This window comes from Macaca fascicularis, chromosome 16 (assembly GCF_037993035.2).
Source record: "Macaca fascicularis isolate 582-1 chromosome 16, T2T-MFA8v1.1".
Lineage (NCBI taxonomy): Eukaryota > Metazoa > Chordata > Mammalia > Primates > Cercopithecidae > Macaca > Macaca fascicularis.
In genome coordinates this window covers 34,095,420-34,116,525 of record NC_088390.1, presented here as the reverse complement: position 1 = coordinate 34,116,525, position 21,106 = coordinate 34,095,420, and the positions used below count along the sequence as shown (strand labels likewise).

Genomic DNA, 21,106 nt, shown 5'->3' with positions numbered 1-21,106 from the left:
GCCTGGGTGCCATTATCTTGTGAGACAGATATTGATAACTGCTATGAAACTGATCTCTGTGATTTGAGCTGTGTTTCTAGGAAGGATGAGAAAGTGCATGTGAGGGTGGGGAATGGATTGCTATGGGACGGATGGACCTGGTGGCAGTGAGATATTTCTCTTCTGGGCAGACACTATGTGGCATTGTGCTTTGGAGAAGTGCGTATCAGAACGGACCTACAGAAAGTTTCTGGCCTGTCTGCCCCATTCTCCCAGAGTGCTGGGGTGGATCAAAAGGAACTGTCCTTCAGCCCATCCTTATTGAAGATCTTCTGCCAAGTGAGACAACTTCTCCCACTGTCCTGGACTGTACTTTGGCATGGTTGGCTTTGGAGTTATGGGTAGATTTTTCTACTATTTTTAGGACATAATACTAAAAGCTGCCCCTCTTTCTCATCTGGAAGGGAAGGGCAGTTCCTTAACGTTAATTATTGTTCATCCTTGCTTCTTCCTTCCAGCTATTCTCCATTCATGTAGATGCTATAAACATCATGGTTCTCAAGGTGGATACTTCTGAGTCCTTATGGCATATTCAGATCAGTAGAAGCAGATTTCTTTTGGATAGTGATGGGAAAAGGTAAGCACCGGGGAGCAGAGGATCTAGCCGTCCCATTCTTGCCTTAGAGTTGCTTCAGGGCCTCCTTATCAAGGTTTTAAGTTCTCATTCTGTGCAGTTTGAGGAGATGCTAAGATTAGACATTTCTACTTGCTTTGTCCCTTGTAGCCAACAGAGCTTGACTGGAGGTAAATGGTGAGGAAAGGGGCCAAGTGCTCTTAATTTTTTTCCTTTCCCAGGCTAATCTGTGAGGTGAGCTTATGTAAGATCAACAGCAAAGTTCTAAAGAGTGGTCAGCTGGTAAGTATGCCATGATCATTCAGATGCTTCATTTCCTCCTGAGCATAAAGTGTGAAGGAGCTTAGGGCTTGCATTCTGGGTTCTGTGACCTTAGGGGGTTCCCTCAAGTCAGTACCCAGTGTTCCAGATCACATTTTGACCTAAAACTTCCAAACCTTCTTACATACACCTTAGAGGCTTGTCATCCCCACAGGAGGACACCTGCCTAGTGGAGCTCTCACTGGCCCTGGACCTGTGTCTAAAGGTGGGCATTAGCAGTCGGCATCTCACGGCTATCACTGTGGATGTGTGGACACTCCATGCTGAGCTGCATGAGGGCCTCTTCCAGAGCCAATTGCTGTGCCAGGGCCCAAGCCTAGCATCTAAGCCTGTTCCCTGTTCAGGTAAAGCCCCAGTCATTGAGCTTCTTGACTGCCTTGTTCTCAGGGATTGTTTTGGAAGTAGGAAAAAATAGTGGTCTCACTACTTACTTAGATGTGATTCACTAGTCACCATGAACTTTGACCATAAGGATAGTTAGAGGAAATAGAGCATTTGCTTGTGCTGAGTGGCAGAACTAACATTAAGTGTGCACCTGTCATGAGTTAGGCTTGTACTATGAGTTTTTTTTTTTCTTTTTAAAAGATGGAGTCTTGCTCTCTCACTAGGCTAGAGTGCAATGACATGATCTCGGCTCACTGCAACCTCTACCTTCCGGGTTCAAGCAATTCTCCTGCCTCAGTCTCCTGAGTAGCTGGGATTACAGGCGCCTGCCACCATGCCTGACTAATTTTTATATTTTTTAGCGGAGATGGGGTTTCACCATGTTAGCCAGGATGGTCTCGATCTCCTGACCTCGTGATCCACCCACCTCGGCCTCCCAAAGTGCTGGGATTACAGGCGTGAGCCATCATGCCCGGCCTCGTACTATGTGTTTTATATACAGTTGACCATTGAACAACACAGGTTTGAGCTGTGTGGATCCACTTATATGTGGATTTTTTTCAATAAATACAGTTGGCTCTCCATATGTGTGTATTCTGCATCCACAACCAAATGTGAATGGAAAATACAATATTTGCAGGATATGAAACTCACTGATATGGAGGGCTGACTTTTTGTATACACGAGTTCCCATAGGGACGACTGCTGGACTTGAGTATGTGTGGACTTTGGTATCTGCAGGGGGTCCTGGAACCAAAGCTCCAAGGACACCAAGGGATGACTGTATAGTCTCTCACTAAATCCTCAGCACTTCACAAATAAGGAAACTGAAGCCTAGGAAGGTTAGCTAGGTAACTTGACTGAAGTCATACAGCTAGTTGGTAGTAAAAATGAGGTTTAAATTATTTGGCCCTAAGGTCCACATTCTTTTCATTTACCAACCTGCTCCTTGTACTCCTTAAGTTTTTAGAGACTGGAGAAGTACAGCAGGTGCCTGGATCTCTGGGGCATTCGCCTTGTGGTCCATCCAGCTTAGGCATTTGCTTAGCCTATTTTATGTGGGAGGATTTGGCCATAGAGGCCAGGGCATTTCGGAAGAATTGAGAGTGTTAAGAATTGATGGTTCTCGTGTTATTCATTCGTATTTTCAGAGGTGACAGAGAACTTGGTTGAGCCAACTCTGCCTGGCCTGTTCCTCCTCCAGCAGCTGCCAGACCAGGTCAAGGTTAAGATGGAGAACACAAGCGTGGTATTGTCCATGAATAGTCAAAAGAGGTGAGGTTTCTCCTGACACAGAAGATGGGAGAGTGATAGTGGGAGCTGTATGATGGTATCTCTGTAACCAGCCTAGTAGTTGCTGAGCTTGTCTATGGGGAGAAAGGAAGTAGAAATGGTTACATCCATGTAGTGTGGGAAGAATAAAAAAAAAAAAATTATTACCAGTTTTGAGATGGAGTCTTGCCCTGTTGTTGCCCAGGCCTGAGTACAGTGGTCCAATCTTGGCTCACTGCAACCTGCGCCTCCCAGGTTCAAGCGATTCTCCTGCCTCAGCCTCCCAAGTAGCTGGGACTATAGGCGCGTGCCACCACGTCCGGCTAATTTTTTGTATTTTAGTAGAGGTGGGGTTTCACTGTGTTGGCCAGGATGGTCTCGGTCTGCTGACCTCGTGATCCCCCTGCCTTGGCCTCACGAAGTGCTGGGATTATAGGCGTGAGCCACTGCACCGGCCAAAAAATAATTGTTTTTAAAAAATAAAAATAAAAATAAAATAAGTAGGAATGGCATTCCACATCTTCCTGAGCCAGAATCTTTCTTGGTCCAGGCACCTGACTTGGACTCTGAAGCTGCTGCAGTTCCTGTACCACCGTGATGAGGATCAGCTGCCCCTTCGAAGCTTCACAGCAAACTCCGATATGGCACAGATGAGCACTGAACTCCTGCTGGAAGGTTCATGGGTTGGGGTACTGGTACTGAGCGACAATGGGAGGACTAGATACTCTCTTTGCTCATGCCCCATGTGGAGTCCTTAATCTAATCTCAGTGTAACTGGGGAGCGGAAGGAGGGAACATACTGAGAGGAAATAGCCCCAGCTCACAAGTTTTGATGACAGTCTGTTTATCCCTTTGCAGGCTGCTGACCCTCTCCCGGTTTTACCTCTTGCCCTTCCAGTGCTCTCCTCTGATCTGTCCTCTGGCCTCTTACAGATGGGTTGTTGCTGTCCCAGAGTCGCCAGCGCATTGTCTGCCTCAGCTCCCTCAAGGCTAGTGTGCAGGTGTGATGATTGTGGTACCAAGAATTGTTCCTTTCTCTGCTTTCCCGCTACATTATTTCATTATGAGTTTGTGAAATAAAACCCAAGCCCACAGTTCTGGTCTTCTTATTTCAGGTGACCACCATTGACCTCTCAGCCTCCCTTGTTCTGAACACTTGCATCATTCACTACCGGCACCAGGAATTCTCTCACTGGCTGCACCTGCTAGCACTGGAAACCCAAGGGTCTAGTTCACCTGTTCTTAAGCAAAGGAAAAAAAGGTCAGTCTGATCTTTTTCAGCCACCATCTTATCATTTGGATTCTCTGGGATTCTTTTGGTCCAAAGTGGCATCTTGTGTTAAATATGTATTTGGTTGTTTGACCTCCTCAAATCTGAGTCTCAACAGCAATCCTGTTTTATGTATCTTTCCTATTAGACTAGACTCCTTGATGGCAGAATGTTGTCCTCTTTGTTTTTATGTCCTTGGTGCTTAGCATAGTGTTTTATACAAAATAAATGTTTGTTGAACTGAACTTAAATGATAAGGAATGTCTTTGTCTTGTCTGCCTTAGATTGTAAGGTGGCAGTCATGTCTTTGTGTAGTGCTTCTATTGTGCTGCACAGAGAACTTAAGGTTATGGTTTAGAAGTGATGCTTCTTGGTTATTTTAGGTTCAAGCATGTGATATTGCTGGTGTTCATTGTATTTGGCCTATGAAAATGACAATTTTATGTGAGTCAACCTAATATCTTTTTTTTTTTTTTTTTTTTTGAGACGGAGTCTCGCTCTGTCGCCCAGGCTGGAGTGCAGTGGCGCGATCTCGGCTCACTGCAAGCTCCGCCTCCCGGGTTCACGCCATTCTCCTGCCTCAGCCTCCCGAGTAGCTGGGACTACAGGCGCCCACAACCGCGCCCGGCTAATTTTCTGTATTTTTAGTAGAGACGGGGTTTCACCGTGGTCTCGATTTCCTGACCTTGTGATCCGCCCGCCTCGGCCTCCCAAAGTGCTGGGATTACAGGTGTGAGCCACCGCGCCCGGCCCGACCTAATATCTTTCTGGGGTTCCTGCAGATTACCGTTAAGACTAGCAATAAACTGATGAGTTCAGCCTTTTATCTTCTAGGTGTATCCCATCCTAAGAATCACAGTAAAACTCTAAATTCTCACTCTGATTTTAAGAGCTTCAGAAACTGTTCCATGATAGGAAGCTGCAGTTCTTTTCTTACCAAATAATGATGTTTTGTCCCTATGCAGAACCTTCCCCCAAATCCTGGCTCCCATCATCTTTAGCACCTCCCTCTCCAATGTCAACATTTCCATTCAACTTGGAGATACACCGCCTTTTGCCTTGGGATTCAATTCTGTCTCTCTGGGTAAGGCTCTCAGATGGAAGAGGAACAAGAATCTGTCCATTAATGGAGCTAGGCCCAATTCATGGCCACAGTGGTTCCATGCAATCCCTCTTTCTCACTATTGTTCAGATTACCAGCACCTCAGGCCACAAAGCATCCATCAGCGGGGTGTCCTGACTGTAGACCACCTCTGCTGGCGTGTGGGCAGTGACTCCCACATTCAGCGGGCACCACACCCACCCAATATGCATGTTTGGGGTGAGGCGCTTGTTCTGGACTCCTTCACGCTACAGGTAGGTGGGGGCTTTGGTGAATAGGGGCCTGCACAGCTTTCCTCATCCTGTCATGCATCAGAGCACTGAGCATCCTTTTGGCAGCAGGAAGTGCATTAGGGAATTATAAAACTGTGCGCCTCCATACTTCTAATGGAATCCGTCTGCTTCTTCTCTAGGGTAGCTATAACCAGCCTCTGGGCCTGTCCAGCACCCAGTCAGATACCCTCTTTCTTGATTGTACCATTCGAGGACTTCAGGTGGAAGCATCAGATACCTGTGCCCAGTGTCTGTCTCGTATCTTATCCCTGATGGGTCCACAATCTGGGAAGTCAGCTGTCTCTAGGCACTCTTCATTTGGGGAATCTGTGTCATTACTGTGGAAAGTGGACTTGAAGGTCGAAGACATGAATTTGTTCACCCTTTCTGCCTTGGTTGGTAAGTGGGACAAGGAGTCTATGCTGAAGTGTGCTACTTGGGAGACTGAGGCAGGAGAATCACTTCAACCTGGGAGGCAGAATTTGCAGTGAGCTGAGATGGTGTCACTGCACTCTATCCTGGGCAAAAGAGCGAGACTCCGTCTCCAAAAGATAAAATAATATAAGTAAATAAATATACTGAAGTGTGTAGTGTGTAACCTAAGCAGATTATATTGGTTTAGTCTGCTCTTTCTCATTTGATGAAGCTGCTGAGCTGGAATTTTTCTTTTTCTTTTTTTTTTTTTTTTGGAGACAGAATCTCCCTCTGTAGCCCAGGCTGGAGTGCAGTGGCGCCATCTCGGCTCACTGCAAGCTCCGCCTTCTGGGTTCATGCCATTCTCCTGCCTCAGCCTCCTGAGTAGCTGGGACTACAGGCGCCCGCCACCACGCCCGGCTAATTTTTTGTATTTTTAGTAGAGACGGGGTTTCACTGTGGTCTCGATCTCCTGACCTCGTGATCCGCCCACCTCAGCCTCCCAAAGTGCTGGGATTACAAGCGTGAGCCACCGCGCTCGGCCTGGAATTTTTCTAAATTAGAGGCATGAGATGCTTGAAAGTCTTGCATAAATATCAGGCTTCTTGATATTTCTTAAGGGCTTATGAAAGGCAAGTACTAAGCAAGACATAAAAAGACAACCTTAATCTAGTCAAGAGAGATCCATATAGCTTTTTATTTCCTTGTGTGTTTAGTTCTAGAGAGTAAATGGTATGTCTCTGTGCAATTTGTAGGAGTTAAGGAACTTCTTTGGCTCTGCCAAATCCAGTTAGGTTAAGAGAGGAAAGGGAAAGTTTCCTTAAAACCTAAGGAATGAACTTAGGGAGGCATGAGGAATAAAGATAATTTTTTTTTTTTTTTTTTTTTTTTTTTTTTTTTTTTTTTTTTTGAGACGGAGTCTCGCTCTGCCGCCCAGGCTGGAGTGCAGTGGCCGGATCTCAGCTCACTGCAGGCTCCGCCTCCCAGGTTCACGCAATTCTCCTGCCTCAGCCTCCCCAGTAGCTGGGACTACAGGCGCCTGCCACCTCGCCCGGCTAGTTTTTTTTTTGTATTTTTTAGTAGAGACGGGGTTTCACCGTGTCAGCCAGGATGGTCTCGATCTCCTGACCTCGTGATCCGCCCGCCTCGGCCTCCCAAAGTGCTGGGATTACAGGCTTGAGCCACCGCGCCCGGCCGAGGAATAAAGATAATTAAGGGAATGAGTGAGAAAGGCAAGTGAGGACTTTTGTTGCCCTTTGAGAGCTGGGAACCAAGGCTGACATGGTTTCTGGTTATTAGGTGCTTCAGAGGTACGACTGGACACCCTGACTATCCTGGGCAGTGCAGAGACCTCCACTGTGGGAATTCAAGGACTTGTGTTAGCGCTGGTGAAATCAGTCACAGAAAAGATGCAACCCTGTTGCAAGGCCCCTGACATCCCTACCCCAGTGCTCAGCCTTTCCATGATCTCCATCACCTATCACAGCAGCATCCGCTCTCTGGAGGTAATGTTCCTGTGGAGAGGTGGGGCCAGGCTGGTTTTTCCCTCAGCTTAGACCCTTTCTCTGTCTTTTTTTTTTTTTTTTCCTTGTCTTTTCCCAAAACAGAGTCTCACATGTTGCCCAGACTGGTCTTAAACTGCTGGGCTCAAACAATCCTCCTATCTTGGCCTTCGAAAGTGCTGGGATTACAGGTGTGAGCCACCATGCCCAGCCTCTCTTTTTAACTCATGTTGTGAAACTGGTTTCATGAGAAGTATGACACCTGATTTTGTTTATTTTTTCTAACTCTTATGTTTTTAACTTTTTGTGGAATTTAAAATACATGCAAAACTAGAGAGAATATATAAGCTTTGTATACCAAGGTTCAATAATTACCAATTCATGACCAATATCTTTTAATTATACTCCCACCAATTTCCCCTGCCTCAGGTTCTGGGATTATTTTGAAGTAGGTAAGTAGGTATCAGACATATATAATTTCCACTATAAATGTTTCACTATGCATCTCTGAAAAATAAGGGGCTTTTTAAAAATAATGACCTGGGGTCATTTTGCTGAAGCCCTCAGCCCATCAAAAGACTGGAAGGAGTCAGATGATAGAGGCAGTGGCAGGTTTTGAGAGGCTTTCCAGTATCTTTATCCTCAGGGTAACAGATGGACATGGGACCCTCTTAGGAGGAGGGTGGGCGTTTTCCTCTTTGTCAGACTTCACCTTTGGAAACGGAAGAGTTTCCTTTTTAGAGACTAGAACTTGAGAATTTTCTGTCCTGGAATTTTACTTTTCTCTGTCCACTTAGCTATTCAGAACTGACTTTGTTTTTATTTTTTATTTTTATTTACTTATTATTATTTTTTTTTTTTGAGACGGAGCCTTGCTCTGTAGCCCAGGCTGGAGTGCAGTGGCCGGATCTCAGCTCACTGCAAGCTCCGCCTCCCGGGTTCACGCCATTCTCCGGCCTCAGCCTCCCGAGTAGCTGGGATTACAGGCGCTGCCACCTCGCCCGGCTATTTTTTGTATTTCTTAGTAGAGACGGGGTTTCACCGTGTTAGCCAGGATGGTCTCGATCTCCTGACCTCGTGATCCGCCCATCTCGGCCTCCCAAAGTGCTGGGATTACAGGCTTGAGCCACCGCGCCTGGCCATTTTTTTCTTGAGATGGAGTTTCGCTGTGTTGCCCAGGCTGGAGTGCAGTGGCGCAATCTCAGCTCACTGCAAGCTCCGCCTCCCGGGTTCACGCCATTCTCCTGCCTCAGCCTCCCGAGCAGCTGGGACTACAGGCGCCCGCCACCATGCCCGGCTAATTTTTTGTATTTTTTTAGTAGAGACGGGGTTTCACCATGTTAGCCAGGATAGTCTCAATCTTCAGACCTCATGATCCACCCGCCTCAGCCTCCCAAAGTGCTGGGATTACAGGCATGAGCCACTGCGCCCGGCCCCTGACTTTGTTTTTCAAGCTGACAAAGACACTACTCCCTCCTTGACGCATACTTTTACATAAGTCAGCTGCCATATTGACTTGTGTGCTCAGTACTTTATTATGCTATATTTTGAGAATTAAATTGATGCAATCAATTCATGAAACATTTTCAAGTTGACTGTTGCAGTGGTTACTAGACAGTGTAGTTGCCGATAGAAAGGTAACTCATAAGCAGAAACATGAAGGCAGATGATAATATTATTGAGTACCTGCTGTCTATACTGAGTGTACTATGGTAGATACCAAAGAATGAAAACACATGGTCCCTATTTTCAGACAATTTAGAATCCAGTTGAGGAGAACTTGAAAAGTGTAAGTGCTCTTAAATGTAAGACACTAACAACTGTTAGCTCAGCACGTTAGTGCTAACAGGAACAAAGCAAGGCAGTAATTAATGTGGTTACTCAGGAACAACTTCTGGGTGGAGATGGTTCTTGAGCCAGGTATGCATGTGTCATAATCTTTTGCCATCTCTACTGTTTTATGACACGGTAATTGACAGATCCTTTTCTTCTGCTCCCTAAAGGTTCAGTGTGGTGCAGGGCTGACCTTACTTTGGAGTCCTCCAGATCACATGTACCTGTACCAGCATATCCTGGCCACTCTACAGTGCCGAGACCTACTAAGAGCCACTGTGTTTCCTGAGACTGTACCATCCCTTGCACTAGAGACTTCAGGAACCATTTCTGAGCTAGAAGGCCGTGCCCCTGAACCATTACCCCCAAAGCGGCTGCTAAACCTAACCCTGGAGGTGAGCACAGCCAAACTCACAGCTTTTGTAGCTGAGGATAAGTTCATTACCCTGGCTGCAGAGAGTGTGTCACTGAGCCGGCATGGAGGTTCCTTGCAGGCATACTGTCCTGAGCTGGCAGCTGGCTTTGATGGCAATAGTATCTTCAACTTCAAGGAGGTGGAGGTGCAGCTGCTGCCTGAGCTGGAAGAGATGATCCTCCACCGGAACCCCTTCCCTGCGCTGCAGACCCTCCGGAACCGTGTTTGGCTTCTCTCCCTCGGCTCAGTCTCAGTGGAGTTTCCTTATCAGTATGACTTTTCTCGAACTCTAGATGAGGCTGTGGGAGTTCAGAAGTGGCTGAAGGGACTGCATCGAGGGACTCATGCTTGGGCCTCTCCAGGCCCTGTCCCGCTCCCACCTGATCTACTCTTAAAGGTTCAGCACTTCTCATGGGTTTTCTTGGATGATATTTTTGAGGTGAAACTTCATGATAACTATGAGCTGATGAAGGATGAAAGTAAGGAGAGTGCCAAAAGACTGCAGCTACTGGATGCCAAAGTGGCCGCCCTTCGGAAGCAGCATGGGGAGTTATTGCCTGCCCGCAAAATTGAGGAGCTCTATGCCTCTTTGGAACGCAAAAACATTGAAATCTACATCCAGCGTTCCCGTCGTCTCTATGGCAACACACCCATGCGCCGGGCACTGCTCACTTGGAGCTTAGCAGGGCTAGAGCTGGTAGCTCTGGCAGATGCCTCTTTCCACGGTCCTGAGCATGTGGTAGAACAGGTTCAAGAGCTTGATCCAGGCAGCCCTTTTCCCCCTGAGGGAGTAGATCTTGTCATTCAGTGGTGTCGAATGCTCAAGTGCAATGTCAAGACCTTTCTGGGTAAGTATTTGCAGACCCCGTGTTTGCCTGCTCAGCTCTAGGGAGCTCTCTGAGTGATTTTAGACAAACTAGGTTATATGGTTATATTGGGAACTGTGCTCTTTTGGATGGGTGGAGTGGGATGGGTGGGCTTCCCTTCCCTTTCTTTGTTCCTAAATTTCACCCTGAAATTGCTTGGCTAACATAAAGGGAAAGCTAACACAGTTATCTTTAAGATTATTGTCTCTTGGATCTCAGTGCTATGCCCTTAACCTTCTGCTCCAGGGTTACTGTCATTTTTCAGCTTGCTGTCAACTGCCTGCCCTTGTTCCCTCAATTGACTTTGTAAATATAGATGGGTAAAATAGTGGTGAGGAAAAAGGTCCAAGAGTGCTCAGACTGCCCCTGAGTAGCCAGTGTGTACCCTTCCTCTGGTAACAGTTCGGATCAGAGACTATCCACGGTACCTGTTTGAGATCCGTGACTGGCGGCTGATGGGTCGACTTGTGGGCACCGAGCAGAGTGGTCAGCCTTGCTCCCGTCGGCGTCAGATCTTGCACTTGGGGCTTCCGTGGGGTAACGTGGCAGTGGAGAGGAACATGCCCCCACTCAAATTCTACCATGACTTCCACTGTGAGTAGAGATGGGGCAGTTGGTTTGGCTGAGGGACATTTGTGATGGGTGAAATAGGAGATGAGCTGAGGCCCTTCTGGAGTGAAGAAGGAAGAGAAGGGTAATGTTGTGAACAAGTTATTGCCTTTGTTCCTCTACCCCAGCGGAAATATTCCAGTACACAGTGGTATGGGGCCCATGCTGGGATCCAGCCTGGACACTGATTGGTCAGTGTGTGGACCTCTTGACCAAGCCCTCAGCTGACCCCAGCCCACCTTTGCCCTGGTGGGACAAGAGCCGTCTTTTGTTCCATGGAGACTGGCACATGGACATTGAACAGGCGAACCTGCACCAGCTGGCCACCGAGGTAAGGGGTGACTTGATACTTTTTTCCTATCAGGATAATATGGTTGAGGCCTGTATAGCACATGTGGGAAGAGAGAAAGGTGCTGATATGGGAGATGAGAATGGTTTTCTTACCTATATCTCACCAAGTTCTTGGGGGTGATCATAGGATCCATACAACACAACTGAAAATATGCACTGGGAGTGGAGCCACCTGTCTTTTCATTGGAAACCTGGTCAGTTTGTGTTCAAGGGTGACTTGGATATCAACGTGAGAACAGCCTCTAAGTGAGTGGAGTGAAGGGAGGGTCCTCCATGGGGTGAGGGACTAAGGTTGGAGGGAGGGGGAAGAGCCAAGGGGAAGTGAGTGACCAGGGCACTGAGGGCTGGGGCTCCGTTTTGAGGCAGGTATGACGACTGCTGCTTCCTTCACCTGCCTGACCTCTGCATGACACTGGACCTGCAGTGGCTGTGCCATGGGAACCCCCATGATCACCATAGTGTCACTCTGCGGGCCCCAGAGTTCCTGCCTGAGGTGCCCTTGGGCCAGCTTCATGACTCCTACCGGGCCTTTCGCTCGGAGAACCTCAATCTCTCCATCAAGATGGATCTGACTCGGCACAGTGGAAGTGAGGCTTGGGCCTGGGGTAGTGGGGAGGAAGGGCTGGGAGGGCAGGCATGGACACTGGGGACTTTAGCTTGACCCTCTGGGTAGGGGAGGGGAGAAGGGCAAGGGAGAATCTAGGTTAGGACCTTTTTTTTTTTTTTTTTTTTTGCGGGGAAAGTGTTGGTGTCTTAGACCTTTTTGGCTGCTATTATAATAATACCACAAGTTTGGTAGCTTATAAACAACAAACATTTATCTCTCACAGTTCTGTAGGCTTGAAAGTCCAAGATCAAAGAACTGACAAATTCAGTGTCAGTGAGGGCCCATTCCTCATAGATGGTGCCTTTTTGCTGTGTCCTAATATGGTGGAAGGAGTCAGTGAGCTCCCTTGGACCACTTTTAAAAGGGCACTAATCCTATTCACGAAGGCTCCACCCTCATGATCTAGTGACCTCCCAGAGGCCCACCTCTTAACATCATCACCTTAGGGGTTAGTATTTTAACATGAATTTTGGGGAGATGCAAACTTTAGACTATAGCAGTAGGGGAAAGCAGAGAGCTTAGATCCTTGAAAGAAGAGGGAGTGGGGGATGCTGAATGTGAGGCCAGTTGCTGTTTGGATTTTGGATTTTTAAACCTCTACAACGTGCAGCAAGGGAAGGATTTAGCTTTACCTCTGTGTTTCATCCATAACTAGGAAATGTCTGTCTTTCCCTTTGCAGCAATATCCCAACCCCGAATTCTGCTATATAGTAGTACCCTGCGCTGGATGCAGAACTTCTGGGCAACTTGGACTAGTGTCACAAGGCCTATCTGCAGGGGAAAGCTCTTCAATAACCTGAAACCCAGCAAGAAGAAACTTGGTCAGCACTACAAGCAACTTTCCTATACAGCCCTCTTTCCCCAGCTGCAGGTAAGGCGCTGATGTCCCTGCTGACATCTTCACTTTATTTTGCTTCTAGTTTTCTTGTTTCTCATACTGAGTCCCTTAATCATCCCTCTCATGCCATTCTTTGTTCAGTGTTATGCTCTCTTGTTGCCAGGTACATTATTGGGCCTCATTTGCCCAGCAACGGGGCATCCAGATTGAGTGCAGTCAGGGCCATGTCTTTACTCGGGGGACTCAGCGGCTCATACCTCAAGGTAAAATCAAAGAGTCCTTTCATTTCTCCTATCCTGTTCCTTGTTGTTTTTCCCTTTCTCAGTTCCATTCCCCTCCTCCATCTCTGTCTTACACTATCCTCTGAACTGGTCAGCATGGTCTCTGTGTGCCTCTTTTTCTCAGCAGGCACAGTAATGCGGCGCCTTATCTCTGATTGGAGTGTTACCCAGATGGTGAGTGACCTAAGTCAGGTGACCGTTCACCTGATGGCCTCACCCACTGAAGAGAATGCTGATCACTGTCTTGATCCTTTGGTAACAAAGACCCACCTGCTGAGCTTATCCTCCCTCACCTACCAACGGCATAGCAATCGCACAGCTGAGGAGGTACTGCCTGACACAGTTTCTTTATTACCTTATTTATATTAGTAGGTATCTCAGCCTACTTGGACTGCCATAACAAAATACCAGAGACTGGGAGGCTTATATAACAAAAATTTATTTATCAGTTTTGGAGACTGGGAAGTCCAAGATTAGGGTGCCTGCATGGTTGGGTTCTGGTGAGGGCTGTCTTCTTGGCTTGCAGATGACTGCCTTGTCTCTGTCCTCACATGGCAGAGAGGGAGAGAGAGCACAAGTGTGCATGAGTGCTCTGGTTTCTCTTATTGTAAAAACACTAATTCTGTCATGAGTGCCCCACCCTCATGATCTCATGTCATTACTTCCCAAAGGCCCATCTCCAGATACCATTACATTGGGGGTTAGGACTGCAACATGTGAATTTGGGGGGAACACAATAAAGTCCATAGGAGTAGGTTGCAGGCGAAGTCCCTGGTAATGTTTCTCGTTATATTCCAAGCATGTATGTCATTACTTTATGACAAACTCACTTGGTTTAGCTGTATCAGCATCCCTCTTTTCGAAAATACCTTTTCTTTCTCTCCTAAAAATAGTATCTTACTCTTTAGGAAATAGAGTAAAATTTTTTCCTAACACTGAAAAAAAATTGGTACGGACTTTTCCCCCAATTAGGGAAGGATTTTAAGTTGAAATTCTCAAGTCATTTAAAATACAGTGGGGGAGAGCTGGGTGCGGTGTCTCATGTCTGTAATCCCAGCACTTTGGGAGGCCGAGGCGGATGGATCGTTTGAAATCATGAGCTCGAGACCAACCTGACCAACATGGTGAAACCCCATCTCTACTAAAAAAACAAAAAAATTAGCTGGGGATGGTGGCGCATGCCCGTAGTCCCAGCTGCTCGGGAGGCTGAGGCAGGAGAATCTCTTGAAACTGGGAGGTGGAGGTTGCAGAGAGCCGAGGTCTCACCACTGCACTCCAAGCTGGGCGACAGAGCAAGATGCTGTCTCCAAAATACAAAAAACAAAACAAAACAAATAAAATACAGTGGGGGCTGGGCTCAGTGGCTCACACCTGTAATCCCAAAACTTTGGGAGGCTGAAGCAGGTGGATTGCTCAAGCTCAGGAGTTTGTGAGACCAGCCTGGGCAACATGTGGAAACCCTCTCTCTACCAAAAATACAAAAAATTATCTGGGTGTGGCGGCATGTGCCTGTGATCCCAGCTATTTGGGAGGCTGAGGTGGGAAGATGGCTGGAGTCTCGGAAATCGAGGCTGCGGTGAGCCGTGATCGTGCCACTGCACTCCAACCTGGGTGACAGAGTGAGACCCCATCTCAAAAATAAATAAATAGGCAAGGTATGTTGATGGCTCATGCCTGTAATCCCAGCACTCTGGGAGGCCAGGGTGGGTGGATCCCTTGAAGTCAAGAGTTCCAGACTAGCCTGGGCAACATGGTGAAACCCTTTCTCTACAAAAAATGCAAAAAAATTAGCTAGGCATGGTGGCGTGCACCTGTCATCCCAGCTACTCAGGAGGCTGAGGTGGGAGGATGGTTTGAGCCCAAGAGGCAGAGGTTGTGAGCCAGGATTGCACCATTGAGGCTGGGTGCAGTGGCTCACACCTGTAATCCCTACACTTTGGGAGGCTGAGGCAGATGGATCGATCACTCGAGGTCAGGAGTTTGAGACCAGACTGGCCAACATGGTGAAACCCTGTCTCTACTAAAAATACAAAAATTAGGCCAGGTGTAGTGGCTCACGCCTGTAATCCCATCACTTTGGGATGCCAAGGTGGGCGGATCATTTGAGGACAGGAGTTTGAGACCAGCTTGGCCAATATGGTGAAACCCCATCTCTACTAAAAAATACAAAAATTTGCTGGGTGTGGCGGCGGGTGCCTGTAATCCCAGCTACTCGAGAGGCTGAGGCAGGAGAATCTCTTGAACCCGGAAAGTGGAGGTTGCAGCCAGCCAAGATCGTACCACTGCACTTCAGCCTGGGTGACAGAGTGAGACTCTATTTCAAAAAAAATAAATAAATAAATAAATAAATAAATAAACAAGCCAGGTGTGGTAGCACATACCTGTAATCCCAGGTGCTTGGAGACTGAAGCATGAGAATCGCTTGAACCTGGGAGGCGGAGGTTGCAGTTAGCCAAGATCATGCCGCTGCACTCCAGCATGGGTGATGGAGTGAGACTGTCTCAAAAAAAAAAAAAAAAAAAATCACACCACTACACTTCAGCCTGGGAGACAGAGCCAGATTCTGTCTCAAATAAATAAACATATTTTAAAAATAAGATAAAGTGGGGCCAGGCACAGTGGCTTGTACCCGTAGTTCCAGCTACTTGGGAGACTGAGGCAGGAAGACTGCTTGAAGCCAGGAGTTCAAGACCGGTCTGGGCAAAATAGACTTCCATTTCTCAAAAAAGAATTGTAGAGGAACTCTAAAAACATTTTTTAATAACAAACAAAATACAGGTATAGTTCAAATGTAATATAATACATAAGCCAAGACCACTTAGTTTTTCTTTCTCCAGGGTCTGTCTCCCCACCTTGCCCAGCGAATTTCTTTTCTTTTTTCTTTCTTTTTTTTTTTTTTTTTTTTTTTTTTGAGACGGAGTCTCGCTCTGTAGCCCAGGCTGGAGTGCAGTGGCCGGATCTCAGCTCACTGCAAGCTCCGCCTCCCGGGTTCACGCCATTCTCCGGCCTCAGCCTCCTGAGTAGCTGGGACTACAGGCGCTGCCACCTCGCCCGGCTATTTTTTGTATTTCTTAGTAGAGACGGGGTTTCACTGTGTTAGCCAGGATGGTCTCGATCTCCTGACCTCGTGATCCGCCCATCTCGGCCTCCCAGAGTGCTGGGATTACAGGCTTGAGCCACCGCGCCCGGCCTTTTTTTTTTTTTTTTGAGACGGAGTCTCGCTCTGCCGCCCAGGCTGGAGTGCAGTGGCCGGATCTCAGCTCACTGCAAGCTCCGCCTCCCGGGTTCCCGCCATTCTCCTGCCTCAGCCTCCCCAGTAGCTGGGACTACAGGCGCCCGCCACCTCGCCCGGCTAGTTTTTTGTATTTTTTAGTAGAGACGGGGTTTCACCATGTTAGCCAGGATGGTCTCGATCTCCCGACCTCGTGATCTGCCCGTCTCGGCCTCCCAAAGTGCTGGGATTACAGGCTTGAGCCACCGCGCCCGGCCTTTTTTTTTTTTTTTTTTTTTTTTTTTTTGAGACAGAGTCTTGCTTTGTCACCCAGGCTAGAGTGCAGTGGCCGGATCTCAGCTCACTGCAAGCTCCGCCTCCCAGGTTCACGCCATTCTCCTGGCTCAGCCTCCTGCGTAGCTGGGACTACAGGCGCCCGCCACCTCGCCCGGCTAGTTTTTTGTATGTTTTAGTAGAGATGGCGTTTCACCATGTTAGCCAGGATGGTCTCGATCTCCTGACCTCGTGATCCGCCCGTCTCGGCCTCCCAAAGTGCTGGGATTACAGGCTTGAGCCACCGCGCCCGGCCTTCTTTTTTTTTTTTTTGAAACCGTGTCTCTCATTGTCACCCGGATAGGAGTGCAGTGGTGTGATCTTGGCTCACTGCAACCTCTGCCTCCTAGGTTCAAGTGATTCTCCTGCCTCAGCCTCCTGAGTAGCAGGGTTTACAGGTGCCAGCCACCACGTCCAGCTAATTTTTTGTATTTTTAGTAGAGATGAGGTTTCACCAGATTGACTAGGCTGGTCTCAAACTCCTGATCTCATGATTCGCCCGCTTCGGCCTCCCAAAGTGCTGGGATTACGGGCATGAGCCACTGCACCTGGCCAACACGTTTCTTATTCAACAAACTTTTCTCTTATCACTGCCCTTGTGGAACAGCAGCATTGGGGGCAATTTCCACGCTACCTGAAGCCTTGAAGTCCTTTTCCTGTTTCGTAGGAGCTCTCTACTCGTGATGGGGATCCTACCTTTCATACACATCAGCTGCACTTAGTAGATTTACGGATTTCCTGGACAACTACTAATCGAGACATTGCCTTTGGGTTATATGATGGCTACAAAAAGGCAGCTGTACTCAAACGTAATCTCTCTACGGAGGCCCTGAAGGGGTTAAAGATTGATCCACAGATGCCAGCCAAAAAGCCAAAGCGGGGTGTCCCAAGTAGTGCCTCAGCCCCACCTCGTGCTAACACTCCCAGCTTCAGTGGACGGCCTGATAAGGGGTCATCAGGAGGTAAGCTTGGGGAGATGAGGCTTTATGGGTTTGGGTTTAGAACATGGATATGGGCTTGGACAAGAGTTTGAAAAGGACTGAGTCATGGCTGCTTCCATCTATGTGCAGAAGTGAAACTATCATTTTTCCTTCTGAGGCCACCTAAGTCTTATATATTAAGTAACAGTGATGTTGGGGCATTAAATGGTCTGGTCCCGTGGCCAGAAGAGAATCAGAAGGGGAGTGATGGAGCCAAAACAAGATGAGTAAGGGAAAGAAACAAAGTGATAAATGTCACAAGAGAGAAATAAAAGAAAATGGGAGTTAGCCGGGTGCAGTGGCTCACCCCTGTAATCCCAGCACTTTGGGAGGCTGAGGTGGGTGGGTCACTTGAGGTCAGGAGTTCAAGACCAGCCTGGCCAACATGGCAAAACCCCATCTTTAGCAAAATTAATACAAAAAAAATTAGGCAGGGTGGCATGTACCTGTAATCCCAGCTACTTGGGAGGCTAAGGCACGAGAATCGCTTGAACCCAGGAAGTGGAGGTGACAGAGCAGGAGTGCATCTCAAAAAAAAAAAGAATATGGGGCCGGGCGTGGTGGCTCATGCCTGTAATCCCAGCACTTTGGGAGACCCAGGTGGGCGGATCACGAGGTCAGGAGATCGAGACCATCCTGGCTAACATGGTAAAACCCCATCTCTACTAAAAATACAAAAAAATTAGCCGGGTATGGTGGCGGGCACCTGTAGTCCCAGCTACTTGGGAGGCTGAGGCAGGAGAATGGCGTGAACCCAGGAGGCGGAGCTGACGGTGAGCCGAGATCGCACCACTGCACTCCAGCCGGGGTGACAGAGTGAGACTCTCTCATAAAAAAAAAAAAAAAAAAAAAAAAAAAGGAGTTACTGCTGACAGGAGTGAAGGGGGGAATACCATCAGGGGAGAGTTGATTGAGGAAGTAGCATTTGAGCCAGGCCCTGAAAGCTTAATATGGTTTGAACATATAGAAATGGGATGGAAGGGCAATCAAGGCGGAGGGAATAACCTGAGTAGGAGTGGAGTTTGAAAGCTTAGTGTGTTCAAAGGAGAATCTTGAGTGGAAAAACCCAAGCTCAAAAGTGTTTTTTCTGTTCTCTCACTCAGAAACAATTGACACAGAAGACTTCTGTGACCAAATGTGTGGGAATTTTTCCCCAACCAATAAGCAAGCAATTAATTCTGCAGCGGACACCAGTTGGGTGTCCTTTAATTCAGTTCAATTCTGACACTATCTACCTGAGGACAGCATCAGATGCCAAAGGTTGATGAGTCAGTCTCTAAGCCCCCCGCCCCTTCCTTCATATGCCAGTCACAGGCTCCAGGTTGCTTTATTTGTGCTTCTCACCACCTGGCTATAAACGGGTTCCCACCACCCCCTCCTTGGGTTCAATTAATTTGCTAGAGCAGCTCACAGGACTGAAGGAAACCTGTTTACTGGTTTATTATAAAGGGTATTACAAAGGATACGGATGAAGGGATGCATAATGCGAGGTATGGGAAGTGGCGGGAAGCTTCTATGCCCTCCCCAGGCAGGCACGCTACGCCCCAGGAACCTGTACGTGTTCAGCTATCCAGAAGCTCTCCAAATCCTATCCTTTTGGGTTTTTAATGGAGACTTCATTATGTAGGCATGATTGATTAAACCACTGGCCACTGGTGATTAACTTAGCCTTCAGCCCCTCTCTTCCCAGGAAGTGTGTGTGTGATGGGGGTGGGACTGAAAGTTATAACACTTTAATCCTGCCTGAGTCTTTCCAGTGACCAGCCACCATCCTGAAGCTACTTAGGGGCTGCCAGCAACCAGTCAACTCAGCATACAAGAAGACATCACTTTGGAGGCACTAATGATTTTAGATTTTGTATGCCAGGAAACAGGGAGGACCAAATACATATTTCACAGTATCACAGAGAGTAAACAGTCTCTTTTAGTTGACAGAAAGAGTGAGAGAAAGGACTAGAAAGGAAAGCTGGGGTAGATCACCAAAGACCTTTCATATAGGGCTAAGGAGTTTTTGGTCCTTGTACAGTAGGCAGTGGTGAACTACTGAATGTTTTTGAATATGGGTGTGTCATCGTTTTATGAAGACAGATCTGGCAGTAGTGTGTAGGAGGATTGGAGAGGAAGAAACGAGGTGGGGAGACAAATTAGGAAACTATTATGGTGTCTCAATAAGAAGCATTGAGGGCTGGGGCCAGGCACAGTGGCTCACACCTGTAATCCCAGCACTTTGGGAGGCTAAGGGGTGGATCACTTGAGGTCAGGAGTTGGAGACCAGCCTGGCCAACATGGTGAAACCCTGTCTCTAGTAAAAATATAAAAATTAGCCAGGCGTGGTGGTGTGCGCCTATAATCCCAGCTACTCGGGAGGCTGAGATGGTAGAATTGCTTGAACCCGGGGGCAGAGGTTGCGGTGAGCCAAGATTGCGCCATTGCACTCCAGCCTGGGCAATAAGAGTGAAACTCCATCTCAAGAAACAAACAAACAAACAAACAAAAAAAAAACATTGAGGGCTAGAACTAGGTGGAGGCAGTGGGAATGGAGATAAGATGGATGGAAACATTATTGTGCATATGGGAGAACTGGCCACTGGTTGGAAGGAGGAGTGAAAGGTAGAAAATTATAACAACTTGATTTTGAGCCTGATGACTGGCATGATGGATCAGAAATAGAGCCTGGGACTAAACAGGTTTGGGGAGGTGTAGGGTTTTTTTTTTTTTTTTTTTTGAGATGGAGTCTCGCTCTGTCACCCAGGCTGCAGTGCAGTGGCCGGATCTCAGCTCACTGCAAGCTCTACCTCCCGGGTTCACGCCATTCTCCTGCCTCAGCCTCCCGAGTAGCTGGGACTACAGGCGCCTGCCACCTCGCCCGGCTAGTTTTTTGTATTTTTTAGTAGAGACGGGGTTTCACTGTGTTAGCCAGGATGGTCTCGATCTCCTGACGTCGTGATCCACCCGTCTCGGCCTCCCAAAGTGCTGGGATTACAGGCTTGAGCCACCGCGCCCAGCCGGGTTTTTAAGTTCAGATTTGGGCATGCTGAATTTGTGTCACTAGTAGGCTATCAATATAATGTCTAACAAACAGCTGGAAATTGGGGTCTAAAAGCTTAGGGCTATAAAGAGAGATATTTCGGAATTTCAGCATAGAGCTAAGAGTTAATGCCAAGAATATTATAATAGTTGCTGACTGTGTGGTAGGTACTCTGCGAAATATTTTTATGTATTATGCCATTAAATTTTTTCCTTTTTTTTTTTTTTTGAAACGGAGTCTTGCTCTGTCACCAGACTGGAGTGCAGTGGCGCAATCTCAGCTCACTGCAATCTCCACCTCCTAGATTCACACTCTTGTCCTACCTCAGCCTCCCGAGTAGCTGGGATTACAGGTGTGCGCCACTACACCTGGCTAATTTTTGTATTTTTAGTAGAGACGGAGTTTCACCATGTTGGCCAGGATGGTCTCAATATCCTGACCTTGTGATCTGCCCACTTCAGCCTCCCAAAGTGCTGGGATTACAGGCGTGAGCCACCGCGCCTGGCCCCATTAAACTTTCATAGCAATCTTATGAGAGAGTTACTCTTTTACAAATAAGGAAATTGCCACGCAGAGAGGCAGACTGCCCAAGGTCACAATACAG

At 47.6% G+C, this 21,106-nt stretch overlaps 1 protein-coding gene across 5 annotated transcripts in view; it reads left to right on the top strand.

The window, feature by feature from the left end:
• BLTP2 (bridge-like lipid transfer protein family member 2) overlaps positions 1-21,106 on the top strand; it is a 33,597-nt gene that overhangs the window by 1,702 nt on the left and 10,789 nt on the right. For 2 of the 5 annotated variants that reach the window (XM_005583233.4, XM_065532306.2), the window contains exons 4-24: positions 171-318; positions 498-616; positions 835-895; positions 1,089-1,278; positions 2,470-2,593; positions 3,141-3,265; positions 3,524-3,591; positions 3,706-3,851; positions 4,826-4,944; positions 5,053-5,216; positions 5,375-5,633; positions 6,948-7,153; positions 9,154-10,246; positions 10,667-10,858; positions 11,002-11,204; positions 11,352-11,470; positions 11,591-11,811; positions 12,512-12,702; positions 12,833-12,932; positions 13,075-13,277; positions 17,162-17,456. In XM_005583233.4, the coding sequence (XP_005583290.1) occupies positions 171-318; positions 498-616; positions 835-895; positions 1,089-1,278; positions 2,470-2,593; positions 3,141-3,265; positions 3,524-3,591; positions 3,706-3,851; positions 4,826-4,944; positions 5,053-5,216; positions 5,375-5,633; positions 6,948-7,153; positions 9,154-10,246; positions 10,667-10,858; positions 11,002-11,204; positions 11,352-11,470; positions 11,591-11,811; positions 12,512-12,702; positions 12,833-12,932; positions 13,075-13,277; positions 17,162-17,456 (4,346 nt within the window). Of the gene's footprint in view, positions 1-170; positions 381-497; positions 617-834; positions 896-1,088; positions 1,279-2,469; positions 2,594-3,140; positions 3,266-3,523; positions 3,592-3,705; positions 3,852-4,825; positions 4,945-5,052; positions 5,217-5,374; positions 5,634-6,947; positions 7,154-9,153; positions 10,247-10,666; positions 10,859-11,001; positions 11,205-11,351; positions 11,471-11,590; positions 11,812-12,054; positions 12,280-12,511; positions 12,703-12,832; positions 12,933-13,074; positions 13,278-17,161; positions 17,457-21,106 lie in introns of those variants that run through there. The other 3 variants (XM_005583234.4, XM_005583235.5, XM_074018856.1) reach the window with 3 other exon arrangements.